Source organism: Heterodontus francisci, chromosome 2 (genome assembly GCF_036365525.1).
Source record: "Heterodontus francisci isolate sHetFra1 chromosome 2, sHetFra1.hap1, whole genome shotgun sequence".
Classification (NCBI taxonomy): Eukaryota; Metazoa; Chordata; class Chondrichthyes; order Heterodontiformes; family Heterodontidae; genus Heterodontus; species Heterodontus francisci.
The window spans coordinates 206,557,718-206,584,443 of NC_090372.1; the positions used below are offsets into that span (position 1 = coordinate 206,557,718).

The 26,726-nt window shown below is 42.4% G+C and overlaps 1 protein-coding gene across 1 annotated transcript in view; it reads left to right on the top strand.

Annotated features, from left to right (window-relative positions):
- The window catches only part of LOC137350534 (WD repeat-containing protein 48), a 109,215-nt gene that overhangs the window by 23,741 nt on the left and 58,748 nt on the right, over nucleotides 1–26,726 (top strand). Inside the window, exons 2-8 of the mRNA XM_068015197.1 lie at nucleotides 725–865; nucleotides 12,654–12,732; nucleotides 15,344–15,426; nucleotides 16,466–16,595; nucleotides 22,906–22,994; nucleotides 23,488–23,589; nucleotides 25,287–25,511. Of these exons, the coding sequence (XP_067871298.1) occupies nucleotides 725–865; nucleotides 12,654–12,732; nucleotides 15,344–15,426; nucleotides 16,466–16,595; nucleotides 22,906–22,994; nucleotides 23,488–23,589; nucleotides 25,287–25,511 (849 nt within the window). The remainder of the gene's footprint in view (nucleotides 1–724; nucleotides 866–12,653; nucleotides 12,733–15,343; nucleotides 15,427–16,465; nucleotides 16,596–22,905; nucleotides 22,995–23,487; nucleotides 23,590–25,286; nucleotides 25,512–26,726) is intronic.

Sequence of the window (26,726 nt, forward strand, 5' to 3'; positions counted from 1 at the left end):
AATGCCATGAATGTTGCATGGCATAGATTCCATCCTCCAGTCATCATTCTTTCAGAATGCTGTTACAGTTGAAATATTTTATTTTCTAGCAGAGCTGTGTACTTGGCGCACCAAAAGGTTTTTTTAACAGGCAGTGCAATTTTACAATGTACTCTTAGTTTTTGTTGGCGGTATAAAATATTGCTTAGGTACCAATAGCCAACTTTGTGCAACAATTGGTGGTTGGAAAGGTTAGTATTCAATCATGGATCAAAGCTTAAGTAACTAGTGGGGAAGTATCAACCTTAACCCACTGCCTGTAAGCCAGAATTTTAGAAACTTTTATCCTCCTTTTGAGATTTCAGGAGGTTCCAGTGAGTTTTACTAAGTTAAATGCAGTGTGTAGATACAAATTATTTTTGTTGAGCTGTGTGAATCATATTTGCTCCTCAGTTCCAGTGCCTGGCCTGGTTTGACAGAAACTGACATAAGATTGAATTTGCTGAATATTTAATGTCATTCAACAAATGATCAAAATGGGAGAGGGGGTTCTGACAAGTAACCTACTTTAGCTCGTGCATGAAGAAATTAAAACAACACTGGTTGCTGCAGCTTTAATTCACCACAAAAAATTATATTCCTATAAATAGTCATTACAAAATTCAGCCTGCATGTCATATTTCTTGTCTTTTATCGTGTTGTGATGTGACTGTGGTAATGTTATTGGCTGACATTTTTACTTCAGGTGTCATACGTTGTTCGAGATGAAGTCGAGAAATATAATCGGAATGGTGTTAATGCACTTCAACTAGATTCCACATTGAACAGACTGTTTACAGCTGGTCGAGATTCGATTATCAGGATATGGAGTGTCAACCAGCTCAAGGTAAGAAATTTGATCTAGAATCTTTGTCTTTGTAAGACTCCTACTGTGTACAATCAGAAATTTCTGTATATTTCAGAATCTACACTGGGAAAATGTTGGGGACCCATTCAGTGATGCAAATTGTTGGTCATCTATAAATAGAGCTCCCACCAATCTCTCCTGTACCAAGATGCAAAACACCTGAAGAGGTTATAATTCTGAAATTATAAGCCTTCAGTCTTTCTGAATCTATAGTTTGATTTATGAGCTCAGAATTTTGTGGAAAATTCATCTTCAGGGATAATTGTATCTTTCGAAAGCTGCCAAAAGACGTCTGGTCACTGAGGCTTGATGAAACACTCTGTCTTTTCATGATCTTAGTTATGGAGACAGAAGTATAGTGGTTATTGTCCTGGTTAGCAATCCATAGGTCAAATTCCACATTGAAATTGAATTCAGTAAATCACAGATCATTTATAGGCTAACGCCGGGGGGAGCCATTGACCATAAAAGCTGTTGAATTGTCGTACCAGCCTGAAGGGTTCACTATTTCTGTAGATTTATTGTTCCCTAAGCAACCCAACAATTTGTTGCTCTCTGTTCCAGCCCCCTCCACCCACCCCGCACCCAAAACAACCTGACCACAGAGCCATTCTAGTTCTGTCTACAGCGGACTCTTCATCCTTAAACCAACTCGCATCCCTAACCCAAGGAGAGGAGAATCTTGCAGTGTTGCTTGCACTGTCATAGTGGCCAGAAAATTCCTCACATCTGGTATTTCACTGCCGATACTTCACCAGTGGGAACCTCGTTTGCATATGTAAACCTGATTTCTGCTGCGCTTCCAGACAAGTAATGCCAGTGAAGTGGGAGCAGATCCGAGGAATTTTCTGGCCACTAAGTTCTAATCATGTGATTGTACTCATAAGGGTGAGAGCAGAATTAAAACAGCTAAAATGACCAAAATGCTGAAGTATTCTTGGTTACCTGTTGTATCTGCATTAACATTGTGCACAAATACCATCTCTTGGGAGAGGACGTTACACGGGACATGAATCTCCAAAACAAAACTCAGCAAAACAAAAGGTTTAGGAATCTGTTAGGTAAATGACTGACACCTGCTTGCTGCTGCTTCAAAGTAGAAGTGATTGTGGGTGAGGGATTGCAAGTACAAACCCTTGCACGCACTCTCCTTCCAATAGGTTGAGTTGATGCTCTTACAAAGTATTTGGCCCAACAGGTGCAAGCCAGTGTTTATTCTCCACACAAACTCTGCCCACCCTTCTTCATCTATCTCCAGGAGCATATCCTTCTATTCCTTTCTTCCTCATGTTTATCTAGCTTCCCCTTAAATGCATCTGTGCTATTCTTCTCAACCACTCCTTGTAGCGTGTCCACTTCTTCTACTCTGTGGGTGGAGAGGTTTCTCCTGAATTCCCTTTTAGATTTATTGGTGACTATCTTGTATTTATAGCCCATTGTTCTGGATTCTCCCACAAATGGAAACATCTTCTCTACGTCTACTCGATCAAACCCTTTTGTAACATTAAAGACCTCCTATCGGGTCACCCCTTACTCCCTTTTGTATATAGAGAAAAGAACCCCAACCTGTTCAACCTTTCCTGATAGGTATAACCTCTCAGTCCTGGTATCATTCCAAAAAATCTGATTTGTACCTTCTCCAGTGACTGCAGATCATCTGTCTAATTTTTATTATTTGTTCGGGGTATCTGGGCATCCCTGGCTATGCCAGCATTTATTGCCCATCCCTAATTGCCCTTGCGAAGATGGTGGTGAGCTGCCTTCTTGAACAGCTGCAGTCCTTGGGGTATAGGTACATCCACAGTGCTGTGTGGGGGGGGGGGGGGCGGTGGAGTTTCAGGATTTTGATCCAGCGACAGTGAAGAAACGGCGATATAGTTCCAAGTCAGGATTGTGTGCGCCTTGGAGGAGAACTTGCAGGTAGTGTTTCCATGCATTTGCTGCCCTTGTCCTAGGTGGTTAGAGGTCATAGGTTTGGAAGGTGCTGTCGAAGGAGCCTTGTTGAGTTGCTGCAGTGCATCTTGTAGATGCTGCCACTGTGTGTCGGTGGTGGTGGGAGTGAATGTTGAAGGTGGTGGATGGGGTGGCAATCAAGTGGGCTGCTTTGTCCTGGATGGTGTCAAGCATCTTGAGTGTTGGAGCTGCACCAATCCAGGCAAGTGGAGAGTATTCCTTCACACAGTATTGAAGAGTCAGGAGATGAGTTACTTGCCGTAGAATTCCCAGCCTCTGACCTGCTCTTGTAGCCACAGCATTTAAGTGGCTGGTCCAGTTCAGTTTTTGGTCAGTGGTGACCCCTGGATGTTAGTGGGGGATTCAGTGATGGTAATGCCATTGAATGTCAAGCGAGATGGTTAGGTTCTCTTGCTTGAGATGGCCATTGCCTGGCACTTGTGTGGTGAGAATGTTACTTGCCACTTTTCAGCCCAAGCCTGGATGTTGTCCAGGCCTTACTGCATATGGGCACGGGCTGTTTCAGTATTTGAGGAGTCGCGAATGGTGCTGAACATTGTGCAATCATCAGCGAACATCCCCTCTTCTGACCTTTATGGAGGGAAGGTCATTGATGAAGCAGCTGAAGATGGTTGGGCCTAGGACAGTAATGTCCTGGGACTGAGATGATTGACCTCCAACAACCACAACCATCTTCCTTTGTACTAGGTGTGACTCCCAACAGGCAGTGTTTCCCCCTGGTTCCTATTGACTCCAATTTTGCTAGGGCTCCTTGATGCCATACTTAGTTAAATGCTGCCTTGATGTCCAGGGCAGTCACTCTCACCTCACCTATGGAGTTCACCCCTTTTGTCCATGTTTGAACCAAAGCTGCGATGAGCTGGAACCTGGCAGAACCCAAACTGAGGGTCAGTGAGCAGGTTATTGCTGAGCAAGTGCCACTTGATAGCACGGTTGACTACCTCTTCCATCACTTTGATAATCAGGAGTCGACTGATAAGGTGGTAATTGATCGGGTTGGATTTGTCCTGCTTTTTGTGCGCAGCACGTACCTGAGCGATTTTCCACATTGCCAGGTAGATGCCAGTGTTGTAGTTATACTGGAACAGCTTGGCTAGGGGTGCAGCTAGTTCTGGAGCACATGTCTTCAGTACTATTGCTGGAATGTTATCAGGGCCAAAAGGCTTTGCAGTATCCAGTGCCGTTAGCTGTGTCTTGGTATCATTTGCAGTGAATGCGATTGGCTGAAGATTGGAATCGGTGTTGCTGGGGACCTCAGGAGGAGGCCGAGATGGATCATCCACTCGGCACTTCTAGCTGAAGATCGATGCAAATGGTTCAGCCTTGTCTTTTGCACTGATGTGCTGGGCTCCCCTATTGAGGACAGGGATATTTATGGAACAACCTCCTCCTGTCAGTTGTTTAATTGTCCACCATTCAATACTGGATGGGGCAGGACTGCAGAGCTTTGATCTGATCTGTTGGTTGTGGGATCGCTTAGCCCTGTCTATTGCATGCTGCTTCTGCTGTTTGTCATGCAAGTAGTCCTGTATTGTAGCTTCACCAGGCTATTATCTCATTTTTAGGTATGCCTGGTGCTGCTCCTGGCATGCCCTCTTGCTGCTCCTTGCACTCTTCATTGAACCAGGGTTGTTCCCCCGGCTTGGTGGTGGTAGTAGTAGAGTGGGAGATATGCCGGGATATGAGGTTAGAGATTGTGGTTGAATACAATTCTTCTGCTGATGGCCCACAGTGCATCATGGATACTCAGTTTTGAGTTGCTGAATCTGTTCGAAATATATCCTGTTTAGTACGGTGATAATGCCACACACACCCTGGTGGGTGCCCTCTGTGTGAACAACAGACTTCGTCTCCGCAAGGACTGTGCGGTGGTCACTCCTACTAATACTGTCATGGACAGATGCATCTGCGACCGGTAGATTGGTGAGGACGTGGTCAAGTAGGTTTTTCCCTCCTGTTGGTTCCCTCAGCACCTGCCGCAGACCGAGTCTAGCAGCTGTGTCCTTTAGGACTCAACCAGCTCAGTCAGTAGTGGTGCTCACAAGCCACTCTTGGTGATGGACATTGAAGTCCCCCACCCAGAATGCATTTTGTGCCCTTTCCACCCTCCGTGCTTCTTCCAGTTGGTGTTCAACATGGAGAAGCACTACTTCATCAGTTGAAGGGGGGTGCGGTCGGTGGTTTCCTTGCCCATGTTTGATCTGATGCCATGAGATGTCATGGGGTCCAGTCAATGTTGACTTCCAGGGCAACTCCCTCCCAACTATATGCCATTGTGCTGCCACCTCTGGACCTGTAGTGCTGGTGGGACAGGGCATACCCAGATATGGTGATGGTGGTGTCTGGGACATTGTTTGCGAGGTATGATTCTAGGAGTTTGACTGTGTCAGACTGTTACTTGACTAGTCTGGGGGACAGCTCTCCCAATTTTGGCACAAGCACCCAGATGTTAGCAAGGAGGACTTTGCAGGGTTGACAGGGCTGTGTTTGCTGTTGTTTCTGGTGCCTAGGTTGATGTTGGGTAGTCTGTCCCATTTCATTCTTGGACTTTGTAGCAGCTTGCTACAACTGAGTGGCTTGCTAGGCCATTTCAGGGGGTGTTTAAGAGTGAACCACATCGCTGTGGGTCTGGAGTCACATGTAGGTCAGACCAGGTAAGGATGGCAGATTTCCTTTCCTAAAGGACATTAGTGAACCAGATGGGTTATAATATGGAGACCAGAACTTTTCACAGTACTCAGCAACTCACTCTGGTACTATACAAGTTAAACATAATTTCTCAGTTTTCAATGCTATTCCTCTGGAAATGAACCCCAGTGCTTTGTGTGTTTTTTAATGGCCTTATTGACCTGCATCGCTACTTCTATGATTTGTGCATATGTAGTTCCAGATCCCCATATTCCTGTATCTCAGGCACTTATTTTCTAAAGACTGTGGCCTCTTTATTCTTCAACCACAATGTACTATCTCGCACTTATCTATATTGAAGTTCATTAATGCACTACACCACATGAAGTTTCATCAGACTGTGCAAATAATTGGGAGAAGCTGTCACTTCTTTAAACATTACGTGTGAATAACCGCGTAGGAATTGGATTTCTGTTTGTTACATATGCCCTCTGCTATTCATGATCTGTACTTGAATTGGAAAGAGCACAATTGATCTTTCTAAAAAGAAATACTGTTTTTCTTCCTCCTCCACCCCCTCAGCACTGTTCCAGGCTACTGAGTCCTGTTATTGGTAATAGAGTTGGAAATGTCAAGAGATCTTCAGGAATAAGTACTGAGAATTATCGAAATTTATAATGCAGAAAATGTCATTGTGGATTTATCAAGAAATTGAAATGATAATGGGTCATTTGGTCCATCAAACTCACTCCTCCCATAACCCATTCATAACTGTATCAATCATAAACCCACTTGGCCCCCAAGAAATCTTGTATTCCATTCCAGCCTCCATGTGATCTACCTGTTAACACTTTATTTCTACTGCCAGTCTGACACCATAATTGAAGAATGAAAATAATTTAATCTTACAGCACAGGAGGCTATTCGACCTGTTGTATCCGAGCCGGCTCTTTGAAATAGCTGTCCAATTTAGTCCCACATTCCAGCCTTTTCCCAAATTACCCTAAAACTCAGTCCTCAAGTGCCTGTCCAGTTGTTTGAAAGTTCCTATAACATCTGCTTCCACCACCATGTAGTATATTCCAGATTTTTCCAACCCTGTGTGTGAGAGGGGTGGGGGAGAGTCTCCTCATTTCCCCTCTACTACTTTGGCTAATTATTTTAAATCTGACCTCCATTTACCAACCCACTTGCCAGAGGAAACAGAGCAAGTAGGGAGACCGTTATAATTTTGAATATTTCTGTTCGGTTTCCCCTTAACCTCGTCTGCTCTAAGGAGAGCAATTATAGCTTCTCCAGTCTCTCCACATAAGTGAAGTCCCTCGTCCCTGGTATAATTCTGGTAAACTGCCAAAATGCCCTTTCCAAGACCTTGACATCCTTTCTAAAGTATGGTGCCCAGAATTTTGCACCACCCTCCAGCTGAGGTCTAACCAGAGATTTGTAATGGTTTAGCATGACTTGCATGTTTTTCTATTGTGTCCCTATTCAGAACTATCCAAGTATTCCATGTGCTTTTTTAATCATATCATGTTACCTTGCCACCTTCAAAAGTTTGTGAATGTGCACACTCGGGTCCCTCTACCCTGCACCCTTCTCAAAATAATACCATTTAAATTATACTGCCTCCATGTGTTTATCCCAGAGTTCATCACTGTACAGATTTGGTCCATGTAGCCAAGGAAGGCTATACTTGTCTCAGAAGAGGTACAGCGAAGGTTCCCCGGATTGATTCCTGGGATGAAAGGGTTGTTGTATGAGGAGAGATTAAGCAGAATGGGCCGATATTCCCTAGAATTTAGAAGAATAAGAGGTGATCTCATTGACGTGTGAGATTCTGAGAGCACTTGACAGGATGGATGTTGAGAGACAGTTTCCCCTGCCTGGAGAGTCTAGAACTAAGTAACATAGATCAGTACTAAGGGATTAGTACTGAGATGAGAAATTTCTTCAGAAGGTTGTGAATCTTTGGAATTCTCTACCCCAGAGGGCTGTGGATGCTCAATTGTTGAGTGTATTCAAGGCTGAGATTGATAGATTTTTGGACTCTTCAGAAAATCTAGGGATATTGGGATAGAGTGGGAAGGTGGAGCTGAAGTTGAAGATCAGCCATGATCTTATTAAATGGTGGAGCAGACGTGAGGGTTTTTTTTTTCATATTGGGAGCAGATGTAGGTCATTTGGTCCCTCTAGCCTGCTCTGCGATTCAATCAGATCATGGCTGACCTGTTTGTCTCGAATTCCACACACCCATCTACCCCCGATAACCTTTGATTTCCTTTCCTAACAAGAATCTATCTATCCCCGTCTTAAAATTATTCAATGACCCTGCCTTCACCAACTTCTGAGGCAGAATTCCAAAGTCGCACAAGCTGCAGAGAAAACTTCTCCTCATCTCTGTCCTAAAAGTGCAACCCCTAATTTTCAAACAGTGCCCCCTAGTTCTGGACTCCCCCGCAACAGCAAACACCCTTTCCACATCCACCTTGTCAAGGCACTTCAGGATCTTATATACTTCAATCAAGTCTCCCCTCTTCTAAATTCCAGTGAGAACAAGCCCAGTCTGTCCAGCCTTTCTTCATAAGACAACCTGCTCATTCCAGGTATCAATCTAGTAAACCTCCTCTGAACTGCCTCCAACGCATTTACGTCCTTCCTTAAATAAGGAGACCAAAACTGCACGCCGTATTCGAGAGTGGTTCTACCGATGCCCTGTATAACTGAATCATAACATCCTTTTATTTTCAGTTCTTCCTGTAATAAAGGTAGATGTACTGCAGCAACACACCAAGGCTCCTTAGACCGCACCTTCCAAACCCACGACCTCTACCAACTAGAAGTACAAGGGCAGCAAATGAATGGGAACACCACCGTTTGCAAGTTCCCCTCCAAGTCACACACCATCCTGACTTGGAAGTATACTGCCGTTCCTTAACTGTCGCTGGGTCAAAATCTTGGAACCCCCTAACAGCAAAGTGGATGTACCTACCTCGCATAGACTGCAGCGGTTCAAGAAAGCACCTCACCACCAACTTCTCAAGGGCAATTAGGGATGGGCAATAAATGCTGGCCTAGCCAGCGACGCCCACATCCCTGAATGAATTAAAACAAAAAAAATTCCATTAGCCTTCAACTAACTGTCAACTCCGGCTCTATTTCTAGTGTTTTTATGTTCACGCTTATCCATATCAGATTGCATTGGCCATTCTGCCAGTCTGTTCATGACCTCCTGAAGTCTGCTACTATCCTGTTTGCTATTCACTACTTTAAGTTTTGTGTCATCTGCACACTTCATATTTGTGCTCTCTGTACCCAAGTCCAGATCATTTATATATAAATCAAGAGAACTAGTAGTCCCAATACTATCCCTGGCGAGCCCCATTGTGTACTTCTGTTGTCAGAAAAGCATCCATTCACCACTACTGTCCTACCCCTTAGCCAGATATGTACCTAAGTTGCCACTGTCCTTTTAATACCATGTGCTTTTATTTTCCAAATACGTCTGTTATGTGGTATTTTATCAAATGCTTTTTGAAAGTCTATGATGTATCTATACATCACCTCCATTACTTTCATCAACCCTCTCATTTCATTAACTCAATCAGGTTGGTCAGACACTATTTGCCTTTAAGTCTGTGGATGTCCCTTATTAACCTTCGCTTCTCCAACTGAGAATTAATTTTGTCCTTGAGAATGGTGTTTAGTACTTTTCCTATCATGGACACAAGAACACAGTGGTGCAGTGATTAGCACCGTAGCCTCACAGCTCCAGCGACCCGGGTTTGGTTCTGGGTATTGCCTGTGTGGAGTTTGCAAGTTCTCCCTGTGACCGCGTGGGTTTCCTCCGGGTGCTCCGGTTTCCTCTCACGTGCCAAAGACTTGTGGGTTGATAGGTAAATTGGCCATTGTAAAAAAAAAAAAAAAAATTGCCCCTAGTGTAGGTAGGTGGTAGGAGAATTGAGGGAAGCTGGGGATGTGAGGGAAAATGGGATTAATGTAGGATTAGTATAAATGGGTGGTTGATGGTCGGCGTGGACTCATTGGGCCGAAGGGTCTGTTGCAGTGCTGTATCTCTCTATGACTCTAACACAAAAAATAGGAGCAGAGGTAGACCATGTGGCCCATCGTGCCTGCTCTGCCATTCAATACTGGCTTCAATTCCACTTTCCTGCCTGCTCCCCATATCCCTTGATTCCCTGCATGACCAAAAATCTATCTATCCCAGCCTTAAATGTATTTGATGGAGCATCTACAACCCTCTGGTATAGAGAATTCCAAAGATTCACAACCCTTTGAGTATAGTAATTTCTCCTAATCTCAATCCTGAATGATCGGCCCCTTATCCTGAGACTGTGCCCCTGCGTTCGAGATTTCTCGACCAGTGAAAACAATCTCTCAGCTTCTACCTTTATCAAGCCCTTTCAGAATCTTGTATGTCTCATAACACAAGACTGATTAGCTTTTTTGTAATCCTCAAGTCCTCTGGCACCACTCTCATATCCAAGGAGGATTGAAAAATTGTGGTTAGAACTTCTACCATCTGCACCATTGCTTCCCTCAGCAACTGAAGCTGCCTCCCGTCTGGACAGGGTAACTTGTTAACTTTCAGTGAAGCCAGCTTATTTAGTCCCTCCTTTCTATCTACTTTTATCTTATTAAATATCTTTGCTCCCCCTCCTCTACTGTGACATTAACCTCATCCTCTTTTGTGAAGACAGTTGCAGCATACTCATTCAGTACCTCAGTCATTCCCCACGCCTCCACAAAAAATTCCTTTTCTGTCTCTAATCAGCCTCACCATTCCTTTTAATTTGTCGGCTGTGCCTAAGTTGATAGCACTGTTACCTCTGAGTCAGAAGGTTGTGGGAAGTCACACTCCAGGGACTTGAACATAAAAATTCAGGCTGACATTCCAGGGCTGTCTTTTGGATGAGTTGTTAAATCTGCTTTCTCGGGTGGTCATAAAAGAGGCCATGGCATTATTTTGAAGAGCAAGGGTGTTCTCCCCAGTATCCTGGCCCATAGCTATACCTCATTCAACATCACAAAAAACAGATAATATGGTCATTATCATATTGCTGTTTGTGGGAACATGCTGTGTGAAATTGTTTGCTGCATTTCCCTATATTACAATAGTTCAAAAGTACTTAATTGCCTGCAAAGTGCTTTGAACTGTCTTGAGGTTGTAAAAGGCACTTTTATATATCTTTCACTTTTTATGTTTGTTTGTAAAAGATTTTTTTGCATTCCCTTTTGTTACCTGCTGACCTTGTCTCGTTCTCTTTGCCCTTGCTAAATCTTTTTTCAACTTCCCCTAGTATGCTTTGTATTCTGTCTGTTTTCGATTTGTATTCTGTACCTAGTATTTATCATAAACATTTTGTTTTCTTGTTTTATTTTTAATCTCTACTTCCTTTGACATCCAGAGAGCTCTAGTGTTGGGTGCCTCATCTTACCTCATTATGGGAACGTGATTTGTTTGTACCCAAACTATCTCTGGCTTGAAAGCCTGCCATTATGCATTTACACTTCCTTTGTTTCTTGTCTACCTGTGCTATTCCTTTTCAAATCACCTGAAATTGGCTGTCTTCCAGTTGGATATTTTTACCTTTTTTTTTATTTTCCTTTGTCCCATTCCATAACTAAAACTCAATTACATTATCACTCTTACTCAGATGTTCTGCCACTGAACCACATTCAACTTACCTACACAGAAGTAGATTTAGCACTGCTTCCTCCTTTGCTCGGCTTGAAATATATTATTTAAGGAAGTTCTCAAGTACAGATTTTAGGAATTCTGAACCATTCTTGTCCTTTACTCTTTTTTGTTTTCCCCAGTCTAAATTGGAGTAATTGAAGTTCCCTACTTTTTTTTTTACACTTCTCTGAAATTTGCTTACAGCTTTGCTCCTTTATCCTCACTACAGCTCCTAGTTTGTTCCTTAACTCTAATCAAATAGATTCATTCTTTCAGCTCTCAAGTATATCATCCCTCTTGTAGAACTGTAATATTCTTGATCACTGTGGCCACCTCTTGGCTCTTTCCCTTCTCTGTCTGTCCTAAATATGTTGTAACCAGGGATATTTAATTCCCAATCCTGCCCATTCTGGTAGTACCTGAATTATATTGTTTAGCACCAAATCAGATTCTCAGAATGTAGAACTTAAGCGCAGGAGGAGGTCATTGGCCTTCGAGCCTGCTCTGCCATTTGATAACATCATGGCTGATCTGGTTGTGGTTTTAACTCCACTTTCCTGTCTGCCCCCATAACCCTTGAATCCCTTGTCTGTCAAAAATCTGTCTAACTCAGCCTTGAATAAATTCAATGACCCAGCCTCCACTACTTTTCTGGGAAGAGAATTCCACCAGACTAACGACCCTCTGAGGAAAAAAAAATTCTCCTCTGTCTTATAAGGGAGGCCTCTTGTTCATAAACTATGTCCCCTAGTTCTAGTCTCCCCCACAAGAGAAAACATCCTTCCTTCCATCCACTCTGTCAAGTCTCTTCAGGATCTTATATGTTTCAATAAGATCACCTCTCATTCTTCTTAACTCCAACGTGTATAGGCCCAACCTGTTCAACCTTTCTTCATAAGATAAGCCCTTAATCCCCAGAATGAGTCGAGCGAACCTTCTCTGAACTGCTAATGCAGTTATATCCTTTTTCAAATGAGACCAAAACTGTACACAGTACTCCAGATGTGGTCTCACCAATGCCCTGTACAGCTGCAGTAAAACTTCCCTAATTTTATATTTGATCCCCCTTTCAATAAATGCCAACATGCCATTTGCCAGGAGAGCTCAGCATGAATGTGTTTTATGTAAGCTCAAAGCTCTGCTCCCAGCCAGTCATTTTTAAATATATGAATAGAATGAGGAATTGTCCAGACTGTAAACTGAAGTCATTGTTTTAAATGTTTCCAAATATTTCCAAAATGCTTCTAAGGAAACCCCTACAGATTTTTAAAATATGACCATCCATTGCCTAGACCTAGGTTAATTTCACTTCTCTCAACACAAGAGAGTTGCACTCCATGTAGTATCAAACCCAAGCAGTTTGAGACTGCTCTTCTTGAGGATCTTCATTCTGGAACAGATTATGATTCAACTTTGAAGTTGCGCTGCCTGTTTAATGTCAGTCTAATTTCTGTTTTTCTTTTTCAGCAAGATCCTTATATTGCCTCCATGGAGCACCATACTGACTGGGTGAATGATGTGGTATTGTGCTGTAATGGAAAGACCTGTGAGTAATTCAGCTTTACTTCATTGAATCAGGGTCTTATACACTGAAATGTTTAACAATAGAATCATAACGCCCAGTCTGGTTCCCGATGCACACGTGCTCAAGCAGCTGAGCAGCTTATTAGTGATGCCGTGTGATTATTGTTTTATCCAGTTTACACCAGGGTGTAGGTGGACCTTGTGGCAATACTGTTATCAATCTCTAGCATTCATGCTCCTGACAAAGTGCTTCCCCCACCAAAATCAGTCAGAATTGTTTTAGTGATGTCTTGCTCACTTGTGTTTTTTATTAATTCTATAAGGCCAGCATTCATTGTCCATTCCTGTTTCCCCCTAAGAAGGTGGTGATGGCTAGTCTTGAACTGCTGCAGTCCATGTAGTGAAGGTACCTCCACAGTGCTGTTAAATATGGATTTTGACTGGCAACCTTGAAGGAACAGCAATATATGTCCAAGTTGGGATTCTGTGCGACTTGGAGGGTATCTGGGAAGTGGTGATCCCATGTATCATCTGCCCTTGTCCATCTGGGTGGTGAAGATAGTGTTTGGGAGGTTCTGTCAAAGAAGGTTTGGAGAGTTGTTGCAGTGTATTCTGTAGGTAGTACACACTGTAGTCACAGTGTGTTGGTGGTGGAGGGAGTGGATGTTTAAGGTGGTGAATAGGCTTTCGATTAAACAAACTACTTTGTTCTGGGTGGTGTCTAGCTTTTCACTCTGATAGTTGTAGTGACAACAACACTTGAGTGCAAATATTCCATCACACTCCTGACTTGTGCTTCAAAATTTGCTGATACCACACTTGGAATGTGACAAACTGTGAGGATGGTATCAATTGACTGCAATTGAACATAAATAAGACAGCAGAATGGGCAGCCAAATAGCATATGGAATTTAATAGAGAAGTGTGAGGTAATTCTTTTTGGCAGAAAGGATGGGAAGAGGCAATACGTACTTAATGGCACAGTTCTAGAGAGAATGCAGGAACCGAGGGACATGGGTGTTTGGGATCTCTGAAGGTGGTAGGGCATGTGAGTGTAGTTAGCAAAGCATGAGATCTTGGGCTTCATAAATAGAGATATTGAGTATAAAAACAGTGAAGTTAATGCTGAACCTTTACAAAGCTCTGGTTAGGTCCCAACTAAAGTATTGCATCCAATTCTGGTCACTACACTTTAGGAAAGATGTGAGGGTCCTTGAGAGGGTGCAGAGGATATTTACCAAAATGGTTCCAGGTATGAGTGAATCTAGCTACATGGTTAGGCTGGAGAAGCTGGGGTTATTCTCCTTGAAGCAAAGGAAGTTGAGAGGAGATGTGCAAGATGAAAGGTTTAATAAGCTAGACAAAGAAAAGCTCTTATTAGCTGATGGTACAAGGGCGAGGGGACATAGATTTAAGGTTTTGGGCAAGATATAGAGGGTAAAATGAGGAAGAACTTTTTGACGCAGCCAGTGGTCATGACCTGGAACTTGCTGCCGACAAGGATAGTGGAAGCATAGACAATTAATGACTTCAAAAATAAATGGCACTTGAGGGAAATAAAATTGCAGGACTACAAGGGTAGAGTGGAGGAATGAGACTGACTGGATTGCTCTACAGAGAGTCAGCATGGACTCAATGGGCCAAATAGCTACGTTCTATACCGTCATGATTCTGACTCATAGCTGGTGGGGTGACTTTGGGGGATCAGGAGTTGAGCCACTTGCAGAATACCAATCCAGTAGCCCTATTGATGGTCCATTTCAGTTGCTGGTCAGTGGCAACTCCAGTGTGTTGTTGGAGGAATTCAATGTTGAATGTCATCATTTTTCTGGACGTAAACCCTTTTTTCTCTATTGTCTTTATCTCATCCTTTATTGTTGAGGTGATGTGAGTGTGACTGCCCTTGACATCTAGGCAGCACTTGACCGAGTATGGTATCAAGGAGCCCTAGCAAAACTAGAGTCAGTGGGAATCGGAGAAAACTCTTTGGTTGGAGTCATACCTAGCACGAAGGAAGTTGGTTGTGGTTGTTTGAGGCCAATCATCTCCGCTCCAGGATATCACTGTTGGAGTTCCTCAGAGCAGTGTCCTAGGTCCAACCATCTTCAGCTCCTTCATCAGTAACCACCTCTCCATCATAAGATCAAAAGTGAGGATGTTACTGCTGACTGAGTAGTGCTCAGTACCATTTGCAACAAATCTGATACTGAAGCAGCCTGTGCCCACATGCAGTGAGACCTGAACAGGAATCTGGCTTGGGCAGATATCTGGCAAGTAACATTTGCCCTATTACCTTTCTTACTCTCATTGACCCTTCCTGACCCACTCTGCTTATTTTTACCTTGACATTTCTCTTGCTTTTGAATTTGCACTTTTCTGAATCCTTCCACCCTCCCTTTATTAGCTTTAAACTAATTCTGGTGCAGTAAGTCTACTCTCTAGTCCTAGAGGGTGACTACTAACCTGGAAGTGTAACAAGATCATACAGTACCCTGATGAATCTTTGGTTCTAGTGAGAGTTTACTTAGCGGAATGGTATTATATGGTTTATATGAGATCCACTTATGTAGTGATTCTATACTAAAGTTATATGCAGACATCTGCAGTGTTCACAATTACTTTTTATTTTGTAGTGATATCGGCTTCATCTGACACTACAGTGAAAGTGTGGAACGCTCATAAAGGATTTTGCATGTCTACGTTACGAACTCATAAGGTAACATTTTTGTAATGGAGCAGACTGCATGTTGCTGAGGAGACTATTTTTTGTGACAATATTAATGCTTTTATAAAGTTTTTTCCCCCCTTAAATGGTGAACACTGTTCTAAATTAGTCTTTGATGTGAAGTGACCTATTGGGTAAAACAATTAATGAAGACATCTTTCCTCATGCTCCAAATTATGCATATGTTCTAGAACATCTTGCCTCAGTTTTGAGAATGTAAGAATAAAATTAGCCTATATGTCAAAAGCTAGAATTATTCATTTTATAACCAGTTAATTTGAAGAATGAAAATTTAAATCCCTTGCTTTTAGTAAATGAGAGCTAAATTCACTGAAGTAACTAACCACCTTTGTAGTTAACTGAGATGCTTGAGGGGATGTATCACAGGAAATATTTCATCTGTAAAAACATCATGGCTTAGTCGGCATCAGTTTTGTCTCCTAAGTCGGAGCTTGTGGGTTCAAACACCATTCAAGCAGGATTTGGATGTATACTCATGCAGTGCAATACTGAAGGAGTGCTGCATTGTTACAGTTGTTTGTTCATTGGATAAGGTATCAAACCCAATTTTTCTGTTTGCTTGTTCTGTAGCTCAGGTGCACCTTATGGAGCTCCCTCATCGAATTGAATCTAAATACTTGTAACCCAAGAGTGTTTAGCGAATGTCCTACTGAAATTGATTTTAATAATTTAAGATTTGTGCAATAAATGTGCTTTGGGCTAGTTGTAATATAGAAATAGTAAACTTCCATCTATAACATTTTTCCTGTTGTGGAGCTGAGCCATGCAAACCAAGGAGGAGGAGAATCTGTCTGCTTTCTAACTCAATTTCTAGCTCAAAACCATTGCTAAGAAAGTGCACTTGTTTAATGAGGACAGTGTCACACTCAGTGATACACTCAATGCTGGATGCTCACTGTCTAGTTGCACGTGTGGAAATGAAATAAAATTGCAATGTACGTTAATGGCTTTAGAGAGGAGGGAGAAAATTGGGTGAAAATGAATGATTGCACTTTTTCTTTTTGTGTAGGATTATGTGAAGGCATTGGCTTATGCGAAAGATAAAGAGTTGGTGGCTTCAGCTGGGCTGGACAGACAGATTTTCCTCTGGGATGTAAATACTCTTACAGCACTGACTGCCTCAAACAACACTGTCACCAGTAAGTCCCTGATTTAAAATGGAAAGGGTGGAAAATACATATGGAGCCTTTATCATAATGGAGTAAATGCTTGGGAGATTTATAAAGGCATCGTGATTTGTTTTGTGCTTTTTAATTTGTTAATGGGGTGTTGACAATACTGGCAAAGATACATCTTGTGACTACAATTACCCTGAAAAAATGATTGAACTGAGGCTTGCTGGGTCATTTCAGAAGGCACATAGTAAGGAACTGGACTCGTAGGCCAGACTGGATAAAGCTTGACAGGCTACCTTCCTTGAAGTGCGTTAGTGAACTAGTTGTGTTTTCAGGACAATTAGGTGGCTTTAATTTTCTGATGCAGGATCAGAATGAAGTATGCAGTGCATTGTTGTCACAAGATTCTGGTAAAACTTAATGGGCTTGCAGAATTTTCATACTGTGTCCAGTTGAATTACAAAAAAAAAAAGTTGGTTTGTATTTTCTTCTAAGATAGGGATGGGTTAATATGGGGTAATTTGAGTTTATTTAACACCAGAATGAAGTGGTTCTAGTGGGAGCATTTGAGGTGTTCAATTCTAGTGTTATGGGGGAATGGGTATATTTGAGTGTATCTTCATCCATAATGTTGGAATTGAAAAGGTGCATGGCAGACTGTCTGGGAGCTCAAATATTGTCAAAGTAAAAGAAGGATGAAAGTTGCTGGCTTCAACACTTTCTCACAATTAGTTATGCCCAAGAAGTGTAACTTTTAGCAAAGAACATTGGTAGCAATGTGCTAAATCTAATGACAACGCAGGTAGAAAAATCAGTGGCAGGAGTGTAGCTTTTTTTGTTCTCTGGTAAGTATTAATTTATATAGTCTGCAAACACTTTTTTTGTACTGTAATTATACCTTTTTATTGGTCTAAAGTATTATTGCAACTCTCTTGTAAGAATGTTTTGAATCTTTTGATCTCTGCACAAGCTGTACTGCAGGTTATCCAGGGTTCAAACCTTGACAAAATTAACTAAGAATGAAAACCACTGTTTGTAAGGCTTTCTTATAACAATTGGGTTTGAGGTCATGTCCATATCATTGGAAATGTATATCATTTTGGTGTGGGGAACTAGCAAAAAATATAGAGCTGCATTTGCTCTCCCCCCATGCACCCTATACTTTATGGAATCGAACATCTTTCAAGTGTATTGATTAAGAAGTGAAGACTTCACAGAATCTCAATTGTTACAGCGCAGAAGGTGGCCATTTGACCCATCGTGTCCGCACCGGCGCTCTGAAAGAGCTGCTCCCTCAGTTTCATTCTCCTGCCTTCTCATAACCCTCCACATTCTTCCATTTCAAATAACTGTTCTAATTCCCTTTTGAATCTTCAATTGAACCTGCCTCCTCCATGTTCTCAGGCAGCACATTCCAGACCTTAACTACTCGCTGCGTGAAAAAGTTTTTCCTCATGTCACTTTTGCTTCTCTTACCAAATACTTTAAATCTATGCCCTCTCCTTCTCGATGCTTTCACGTTTGAACAATTTCTCTCTATATCTACTCTGTCCAGACCCCTCATGATTTTGAATACCTCTATCAAATCACCCCTCAGCCGCCTCCTCTTCAAGGAAAATAGTCCTAACTTCTCCAATCTATCTTCATAACTGAAATGCCTCATCCCTGGAACCATTCTCGTGGATCTTTTCTGTACTCTGTCCAATGCCGTCACGTCTTTCCTCAAGTCCGGCTCCCAGAACTGGATGCAATACTCTAGCTGAGGCCAAACGAGAGTCTTGTACAATTTCAGCATAACTTCTTTGCTCTTGTACTCTCTGCCCCTATTAATAAAGCCCAGGATACTGTATGCTTTGTTAACCGCTCTCTCAACCTGTCCTGCCACCTTCAATGACCTATGCACATAAACACCTAGATCCCTCTGCTCCTGCACCCTTTTAGAATTCTACCCTTTATTTTATATTGTCTCTCCATGTTCTTCCTACCAAAATGAATCGCTTCACATTTCTCTGCATTGAATTTCATCTGCTGCCTGTCTGCCTATTCCACCAACTTGCCTATGTCCTTTTGAAGTTCTACACTATCCTCCTCACAGTTCACAATGCTTCCAAGTTTCGCACCATCTGTAAACTTTGAAATTGTGCCCTGTACACCAAGTCTAGGTCATTGGAAAAGCAAGGGTCCCAACACTGATCCCTGGGGAACTCTACTACAAACCTTCCTCCAGCCTAAAAAACATCCATTAACCACTACTTTGTTTCCTGTCACTCAGCTAATTTCGTATCCATGTTGCTACCGTCCCTTTTATTCCATGAGCTACAAGTTTGCTCACAAGTCTGTTGTATGGCACTGTATGAAATGCCTTTTGAAAGTCCATTTACAGCACATCAACAGCATTGCCCTCATCAGCCCTCTGTTACCTCCTCAAAAAACTCCAGGTTAGTTAAACATGATTTTTCCCTTAAGAAATCCATGCTGGCTTTCCTTACTTAACTCGCATTTGTCCACGTGACTATTGATTTTGACCATAATAATTTTTTCTAGCAGTTTTCCCACCACCAAAGTTAAACTGGCCTATAGTTTCTGGGCTTATATTTGAACAAAGAACAGTACAGCACAGGAACAGGCCATTCGGCCCTCCAAGCCTGCGCCGATCTTGATGCCTGCCGAAACTAACACCTTCTGCACTTCCGGGGCCCATATCCCTCTATTCCTTTCCTATTCATATATTTGTCAAGATGTCTCTTTAAACGTCGCTATCGTATCTGCTTCCACCACCTCCCCTGGCAGCAAGTTCCAGGCACTCACCACCCTCTGCAAAAAAAAAAAACAAAAAAACCTGCCTCGCACATCCCCTCTAAACTTTGCCCCTCGCACCTTAAACCTATGTCCCCTAGTAACTGACTCTTCCACCCTGGGAAAAAGCTTCTGACTATCCACTCTGTCCATGCCGCTCATAACTTTGTAAACCTCTATCATGTCGCCCCTCCACCTCCGTCCTTCCAGTGAAAACAATCCGAGTTTATCCAACCTCTCCTCATAGCTAATGCCCTCCAGACCAGGCAACATCCTGGTAAACCTCCTCTGTACCCTCTCCAATGCCTTCACATCCTTCTGGTAGTGTGGCGACCAGAATTGCACGCAATATTCTAAGTGTGGACTAACTAAGGTTCTGTACAGCTGCAACATGACTTGCCAATTTTTATACTCTATGCCCCAACCGATGAAGGCAAGCATGCCGTATGCCTTCTTGACTACCTTATCCACCTGCGTTGCCACTTTCAGTGACCTGTGGACCTGTACGCTCATATCTCTCTGCCTGTCAATACTCCTAAGGGTTCTGCCATTTACTGTATACCTCCCACATGCATTAGACCTTTCAAAATGCATTACCTCACATTTGTCCGGATTAAACTCCATCTGCCATTTCTCCGCCCAAGTCTCCAGCCGATCTGTATCCTCTGACAATCCTCATCATTATCCGCAACTCCACCAACCTTTGTGTCGTCCGCAAACTTACTAATCAGACCAGCTACATTTTCCTCCAAATCATTTATATATACTACAAGCAGCAAAGGTCCCAGCACTGATCCCTGCGGAACACCACTAGTCACATCCCTCCATTCAGAAAAATACCCATCCACTGTTACCCTCTGTCTTCTGTGACTGAGCCAGTTCTGTATCCATCTTGCCAGCTCACCTCTGATCCCGTGTGACTTCACCTTTTGCACCAGTCTGCCATGCGGGACCTCGTCAAAGGCTTTACTAAAGTCCATATAGACAACATCCACTGCCCTTCCTTCATCAATCATCTTCGTCACTTCCTCAAAAAACTCAATCAAATTAGTAAGGCACGACCTCCCCTTCACAAAACCATGCTGTCTCTCGCTAATAAGTTTTTGTTTCCAAATGGGAGTAAATCCTGTCCCGAAGAATCCTCTGATAATTTCCCTACCACTGACATAAGGCTCACCGGCCTATAATTTCCTGGATTATCCTTACCACCCTTCTTAAATAAAGGAACAACATTGGCTATTCTCCAGTCCTCTGGGACCTCACCTGTAGCCAATGAGGATGCAAAGATTTCTGTCAAGGCCCCAGCAATTTCTTCCCTTGCCTCCCTCCAGTATTCTAGGGTAGATCCCATCAGGTCCTGGGGACGTATCTACCTTAATGCTTTGCAAGACACCCAACACCTCCTTTTTGATAATGAGATGACTGAGACTATCTGCACTCGCTTCCCTAGGCTCATCATCCACCAAGCCCTTCTCCTTGGTGAATACTGATGCAAAGTACTCATTTAGTACCTCACCCATTTCCTCTGGCTCCACGTATAGATTCCCATCTCTGTCTTTGAGTGGGCCAACCCTTTCCCTGGTTACCCTCTTGCTCTTTATATATGTATAAAAAGCCTTGGGATTTTCCTTAATCCTGTTTGCCGATGACTTTTCATGACCCCTTTTAGCCCTCCTAACTCCTTGCTTAAGTTCCTTCCTACTGTCTTTATATTCCTCAAGTGCTTCATCTGTTCCTAGCCTTCCAGCCCTTACAAATGCTTCCTTTTTCTTTTTGACTAGGCTTACAATATCCCGTGTTATCCAAGCTTCCTGAAACTTGCCAAACTTTCCAAGACTCCCACATGTCAGATGTTGATTTACCCTCAAACAGCCAACCTAATCTAAATTCTTCAGTTCCTGCCTAATATTGGTATAATTAGCCTTCCCCCAATTTAGCACCTTCACCCGAGGACTACTCTTATCCTTATCCACAAGTACCTTAAAACTTATGGAATTATGGTCACTGCTCCCAAAATGCTCCCCCACTGAAACTTCGACCACCTGGCTGGGCACATTCCCCAATACCAGATCCAGAATGGCCCCATCCCTAGTTGGACAATCTACATACTGTTTCAAGAAGCCCTCCTGGATGCTTCTCTCAAATTCTGCCCCATCCAAGCACTAAGTGAGTCCCAGTCAATATTGGGGAAGTTAAAATCACTCACCACTACAACCCTGTTACCTTTTACATCTCCAAACTCTGTCTACATATCTGCTCCTCTACCTCCCGCTGGCTGTTGGGAGGCCTGTAGTAAACCCCCAACATCGTGACTGCACCCTTCCTATTCCTGAGCTCCACCCATATTGCCTTGCTGCATGACCTCTCTGAGGTGTCCTCCCGCAGTACAGCTGTGATATTCTCCTTAACCAGTAATGCAACTCCCCCACCCCTTTTACATCCCCCTCTATCCCGCCTGAAGCTTCTAAAGCCTGGAACATTTAGCTGCCAATCCTGCCCTTCCCTCAACCAAGTCTCTGTAATAGCAACAACATCATATTTCCAAGTACTAATCCAAGCTCTAAGTTCATCTGCCTTGCCTGTTATACTTCTCGCATTGAAACAAATGCACTTCAGACCACCAGTCCCGCTGTGCTCAGCGACACCTCCCTGCCTGCTCTTCCTCTTAGTCCTACTGGCCTTATTTACTATGTCCTCCTCATTTACTTCACTAACTATCCTACTGCTCTGGTTCCCACCCCCCTGCCACACAAGTTTAAACCCTCCCGAGTGACGCTAGCAAACCTTGCAGCCAGAATATCAGTGCCCTTCCAGTTTAGATGCAACCCGTCCTCCTTGTACAGGTCCCATCTGTCCCTGAAAAGAGCCCAATGGTCCAGATATCTGAAACCCTCCCTTCTACACCAGCTGCTCAGCCACTTGCTTAGCTACACTATCTTCCTATTTCTAGCCTCACTGGCACGTGGCACAGGGAGTAATCCAGAGATTACAACCCTAGAGGTCCTGTTTTTTAACTTACTACCTAACTCCCCCTGCAGGACCTCATCACTTTTCCTGCCTATGTCTTTGGTACCGATGTATACCACAACCTCTGCTGTTCACCCTCCCCCTTCAGAATGCCCTCTGTCCGTTCAGAGACATCCTTGACCCTGGCACCAGGGAGGCAATATACTGTCCTGGAGTCTCTTTCACATCCACAGAAGCGCCTATCTGTGCCCCTGACTATAGAGTCCCCTATAACTATTGCTCTTCTGCGCTTTGTCCCTCCCTGTTGAACAACAGTGCCAGCCGTGGTGCCACTGCTCTGGCTGCTGCTGTTTTCCCCTGATAGGCCATCCCCCCCGACAGTATCCAAAACTGTATACTTGTTGGAGAGGGGGATTTGCACCCTTTTTTGAACAAGGATGTAACACTTGCAATTCTCCAGTCCTCTGGCACCACCCTCAAGTCTAAGGAAGACTGAAAAATTAATTTCGGTGCCTCTGACTTTGCTCAGAAAAACTACTTTTACTAGTATATACTTTTTTTGTAACAACAGCATCATCATTGAGTGGAAACAAAGACTCCATTTATAGCCTTGCAATGAACCAGATGGGAACAGTAATTGTTTCTGGATCTACTGAAAAGGTAAGATAAGTTATGATGATCGCTGTGCTTGATTGGTTCCTGTAATCAAAAGACACCTATTCAGTTTTGATGACCTATTTTCAGAAGTGTTTGATTTACTTCAACTGTTAAACAGTACTTGGACTTATTATATGTGCTTTATGACTAACTACAATATTTTTGGATGCTTCCATATAATTGCAGCTTAGAAAAGCAATTTATGTATTACGTTTCTCAATTTAAAAGGTTGTACAAATGTCCTGATTAGGAAAATTACATTTTGCAGTTGAATTATTTGCCAAATACAAAGGAACTAGTGACCAAGATCAGTTTCTTTAAATTTGTTTAATCTACTGTATAGTTTCTAAGAATTTTCACGATGTAACTTTTTTCTAATTGATTTTGACGGGTAGTTGACAAATGGTATTAGAAGAGGGATCTTGCCTGTTTAATAGCAAGTGCTGTTAGTCCCAACATACCTAAAGTAGTATGAGGTGTTGGTTGTAATTAACAGGTTCTGAGAGTGTGGGATCCCAGGACGTGTGCAAAGCTGATGAAACTTAAAGGTCACACAGATAATGTGAAAGCTCTACTGTTGAACCGAGATGGCACACAGGTATTTCACATTTCTTACTACTAATCTAGAGAGGTCATTTTGTATTGTTATACATGTCAGCCTTGGTTGAGGGTGCTATATAAATTCAAGTTCTTCCCTCTTTTGTTTTTGTGTCTATCTATTTCTTGCTTTTAACTCTTCCTCTTGCCACTCTCTTGCTCACTTTGACCTCACTTGCTTGTTCTTGCCTTGCTTTCTCTCGCCCCTCTTTCTTTTAATATCAAGTTACATAAAATTGCCTCATTTTTGAATCCATTGTCATAAAATGAATAGGATTCAGGTTTTGGAGGTAATGGATGTTGTATTTCACCAAGGCATCTGTTTAATTGGTGGCAATAGAATTCAGAAGAATCAGTTACCTTGGCCCTCTCCCCAATAACTGTTTCTGGTACATAGTTTGCAAATTGTCCTGAAGTTTCAATTTTTTTCCAATCTATTTTACTCCAGTTTTTTTCCTTTTTGTGTTTTTAGACTACTCTTGTATTTGAACCTAATCCCCTCTATCACAGTGGTTTTCCATGCCTTGGTAATACACAGAACCCTTTGCAGATTATTTCAACTACTAATCTGATCCCTTGTCTTCAGATGGTAACAGAAGAATATTGCTCTAGACTTTATCTTGGACTCTAATTACCGTCCCAAGTTAATAGTGGAACAAGTGAATAAAAGCATATTTTACTGTAGTCATCTTGGTTAGCTCATTGCATAGTTTAAGAAAATATAATTTGCAACTGTTGTGCTAAACTATGATTCAAGTAATTTCCTTACCTTGGGGATCTTTTCCTTTATAGTCTATTTAATTTTCCTCAAGATTTAGGCAGAGATCCTGATTTAGGAGAGACTCAAACAAAAGTCACTGGAGCTCAGTGTATTTAAATAACTGTTTAATAACTGTTCTTGAATTCAATCTGAAAAATATAAACAAACACATTGGTCAAGTTGCTTGTTTTTTGAACTGAATAGCTTGGTTCCTCCTGTGGAGACCTGTCTTAAGATAACCGCACTAATGTTGCAATAATTGTAACATAATGAGCTGGCACATTCTGAGTGAACCTAATCTCTTGAGTGTCATCAAATTAAAATAGCCAATACCAAGCTAAATCTTTGACGAGTTGCTTTATTTTTTTGTCACAGTGGCAGAACTGAGAACAGCTCAGAGAGCATTGAGATTTCCTGTGCTACTGAAGCATATTCTTTCACTAAGTTACTGATCTTCGCCATACTGTTGTGGCAGGTTGCCAAGCAAAGGCCGAATGTTCCACTGACAAAGTTGAGGAGTTGGGGAAAAAAAACTTATACAAAATTGCTTTTGAGCTTTTTTTTTAAAAAAAGTAGAATTTTAACATAGGAAGTATTTTTTTCCTGTGTTAAGAGTGAACTGTCACCTTGTATATGAAATATATTCTAACTGCATTGAAAACTGGCTTGATGGCAGAGAGGCAAGAAGTTAGAAATTTTACCTGAGCGACACACTTGATTTGAGCAGGATGGAAGAAAGAGAAATGGATGTACTCCTTTTTATGCCAACTCAGTTTGCAGTACTCGGGGTGGGGGTTGGGGGAGGGGGTGAGAGAGACAGAGTCTTTCCAGATCAACCCACTACGATTGCCTTATTGTCCTTAATCCTAAATAGATTTGTACATATTTTGAAGCTTGGTGCAGTTGACAACCTATTTTTCCATTTTTATCTCCATTAGTGTTTATCTGGTAGTTCTGATGGAACCATTCGCCTTTGGTCCTTGGGACAACAGAGGTGCATAGCAACATATAGGGTCCATGACGAAGGAGTTTGGGCGCTGCAAGTCAATGAAGCTTTTACTCACGTCTACTCAGGAGGACGAGACCGAAAAATCTACTGCACAGACCTCCGGAATCCAGATATTAGAGTTTTGATCTGTGAGGAAAAAGCACCAGTTCTCAAGGTACAGCCATAAAAATTGGGCGCAACTTTTTGTTTCAAATCTTTTACATAAAATATATTCAGAGCTACAAACAGACCAAAGGTGAAGCTGTGAGAATAGCAAACAGGGTATTAGTAATTTTTTTTTAAAAAAGCGGTACCCTCTGAACTAACAAATAGAAGCAAAGTAGTCAGTCAGCAGATAGGAAGCTGAAACCCTATGGACATCAGTGCAACAGTATCATGTGACATGAAGCTCTCTCTGCCTTCAGGTCATCACATGTCACTTGCAAAGCATTGTAGAATGATGAATGGATGTGAAAAAGGCTATTCAGGAAGAATCCAATTTCAGCGAGGCAACCCAAGCAGTATTTAAGGATAAAAAGAAGAAACCAATCTGAAATGTACATGAAATACATCAACTACTTATTAATATAGCACCTTTAACATATTAAAACATCCCAAGGTGCTTCACAGGAGCATTCCAATTGTAAATGCTGCTCAGTGAAGGGAGGCAGAACTTCCTCGTAGTGAATTTAAACCATATATGACCCTTTTGCGATTAATTTGACAGCTTTTTTTTATTGGCTCACCAATCTTTTTTTTTCCCTTTGCTGTTCCTCTCCTGAAGACATTGTCTGATTCTGTAGCTGTAAATGGCCATGTTTCCATCCTGTGCAGAAGTTGCTGGTAAATGGCTCAGCTATGGGAGGAAAGCACGGCTGGGCCCAGCCCTGGCCCCACCAGCTGTGCATGTATTTGGTTTAACCAGGATGGAAATAAATGAGCGGTGTTTGTCACCATCCTTCGGCTGACTTAATTTGTATACACAACCGTCTACTCCTTCATCTGCACCCCCCCCCCCCCCCCCCATAATAACTGGGAGAGGGGGAAAAAAGTTGTAGTCAGTTCAGAATTTCTTTGTCAAAAACTGCTCTGACCCCTTGTGGGTGATCAGGTGTCCAGGAAGTTCTAGAACTAGCACATTATTTTCTGATTAGTTTGCCTCTGCTGCGAAAAGCTAATTTTTCAGAAATCCACAAAGCTCCTTCTTGAAAGATTTCACCACCCTCTAGAATCCTGTTTGAGGAAAATAAAACTCCCCCTCCAATTTTTGTTTGTGAGGTTGGGCCCTAGTTCTGTTTGAATCCATCACTCCAAACGTACAATGTGTTTACATGATATTCCTGTCCTTAATAACAAAATAACTGGGTCAGATCGCCTCTAAATCTCTGCC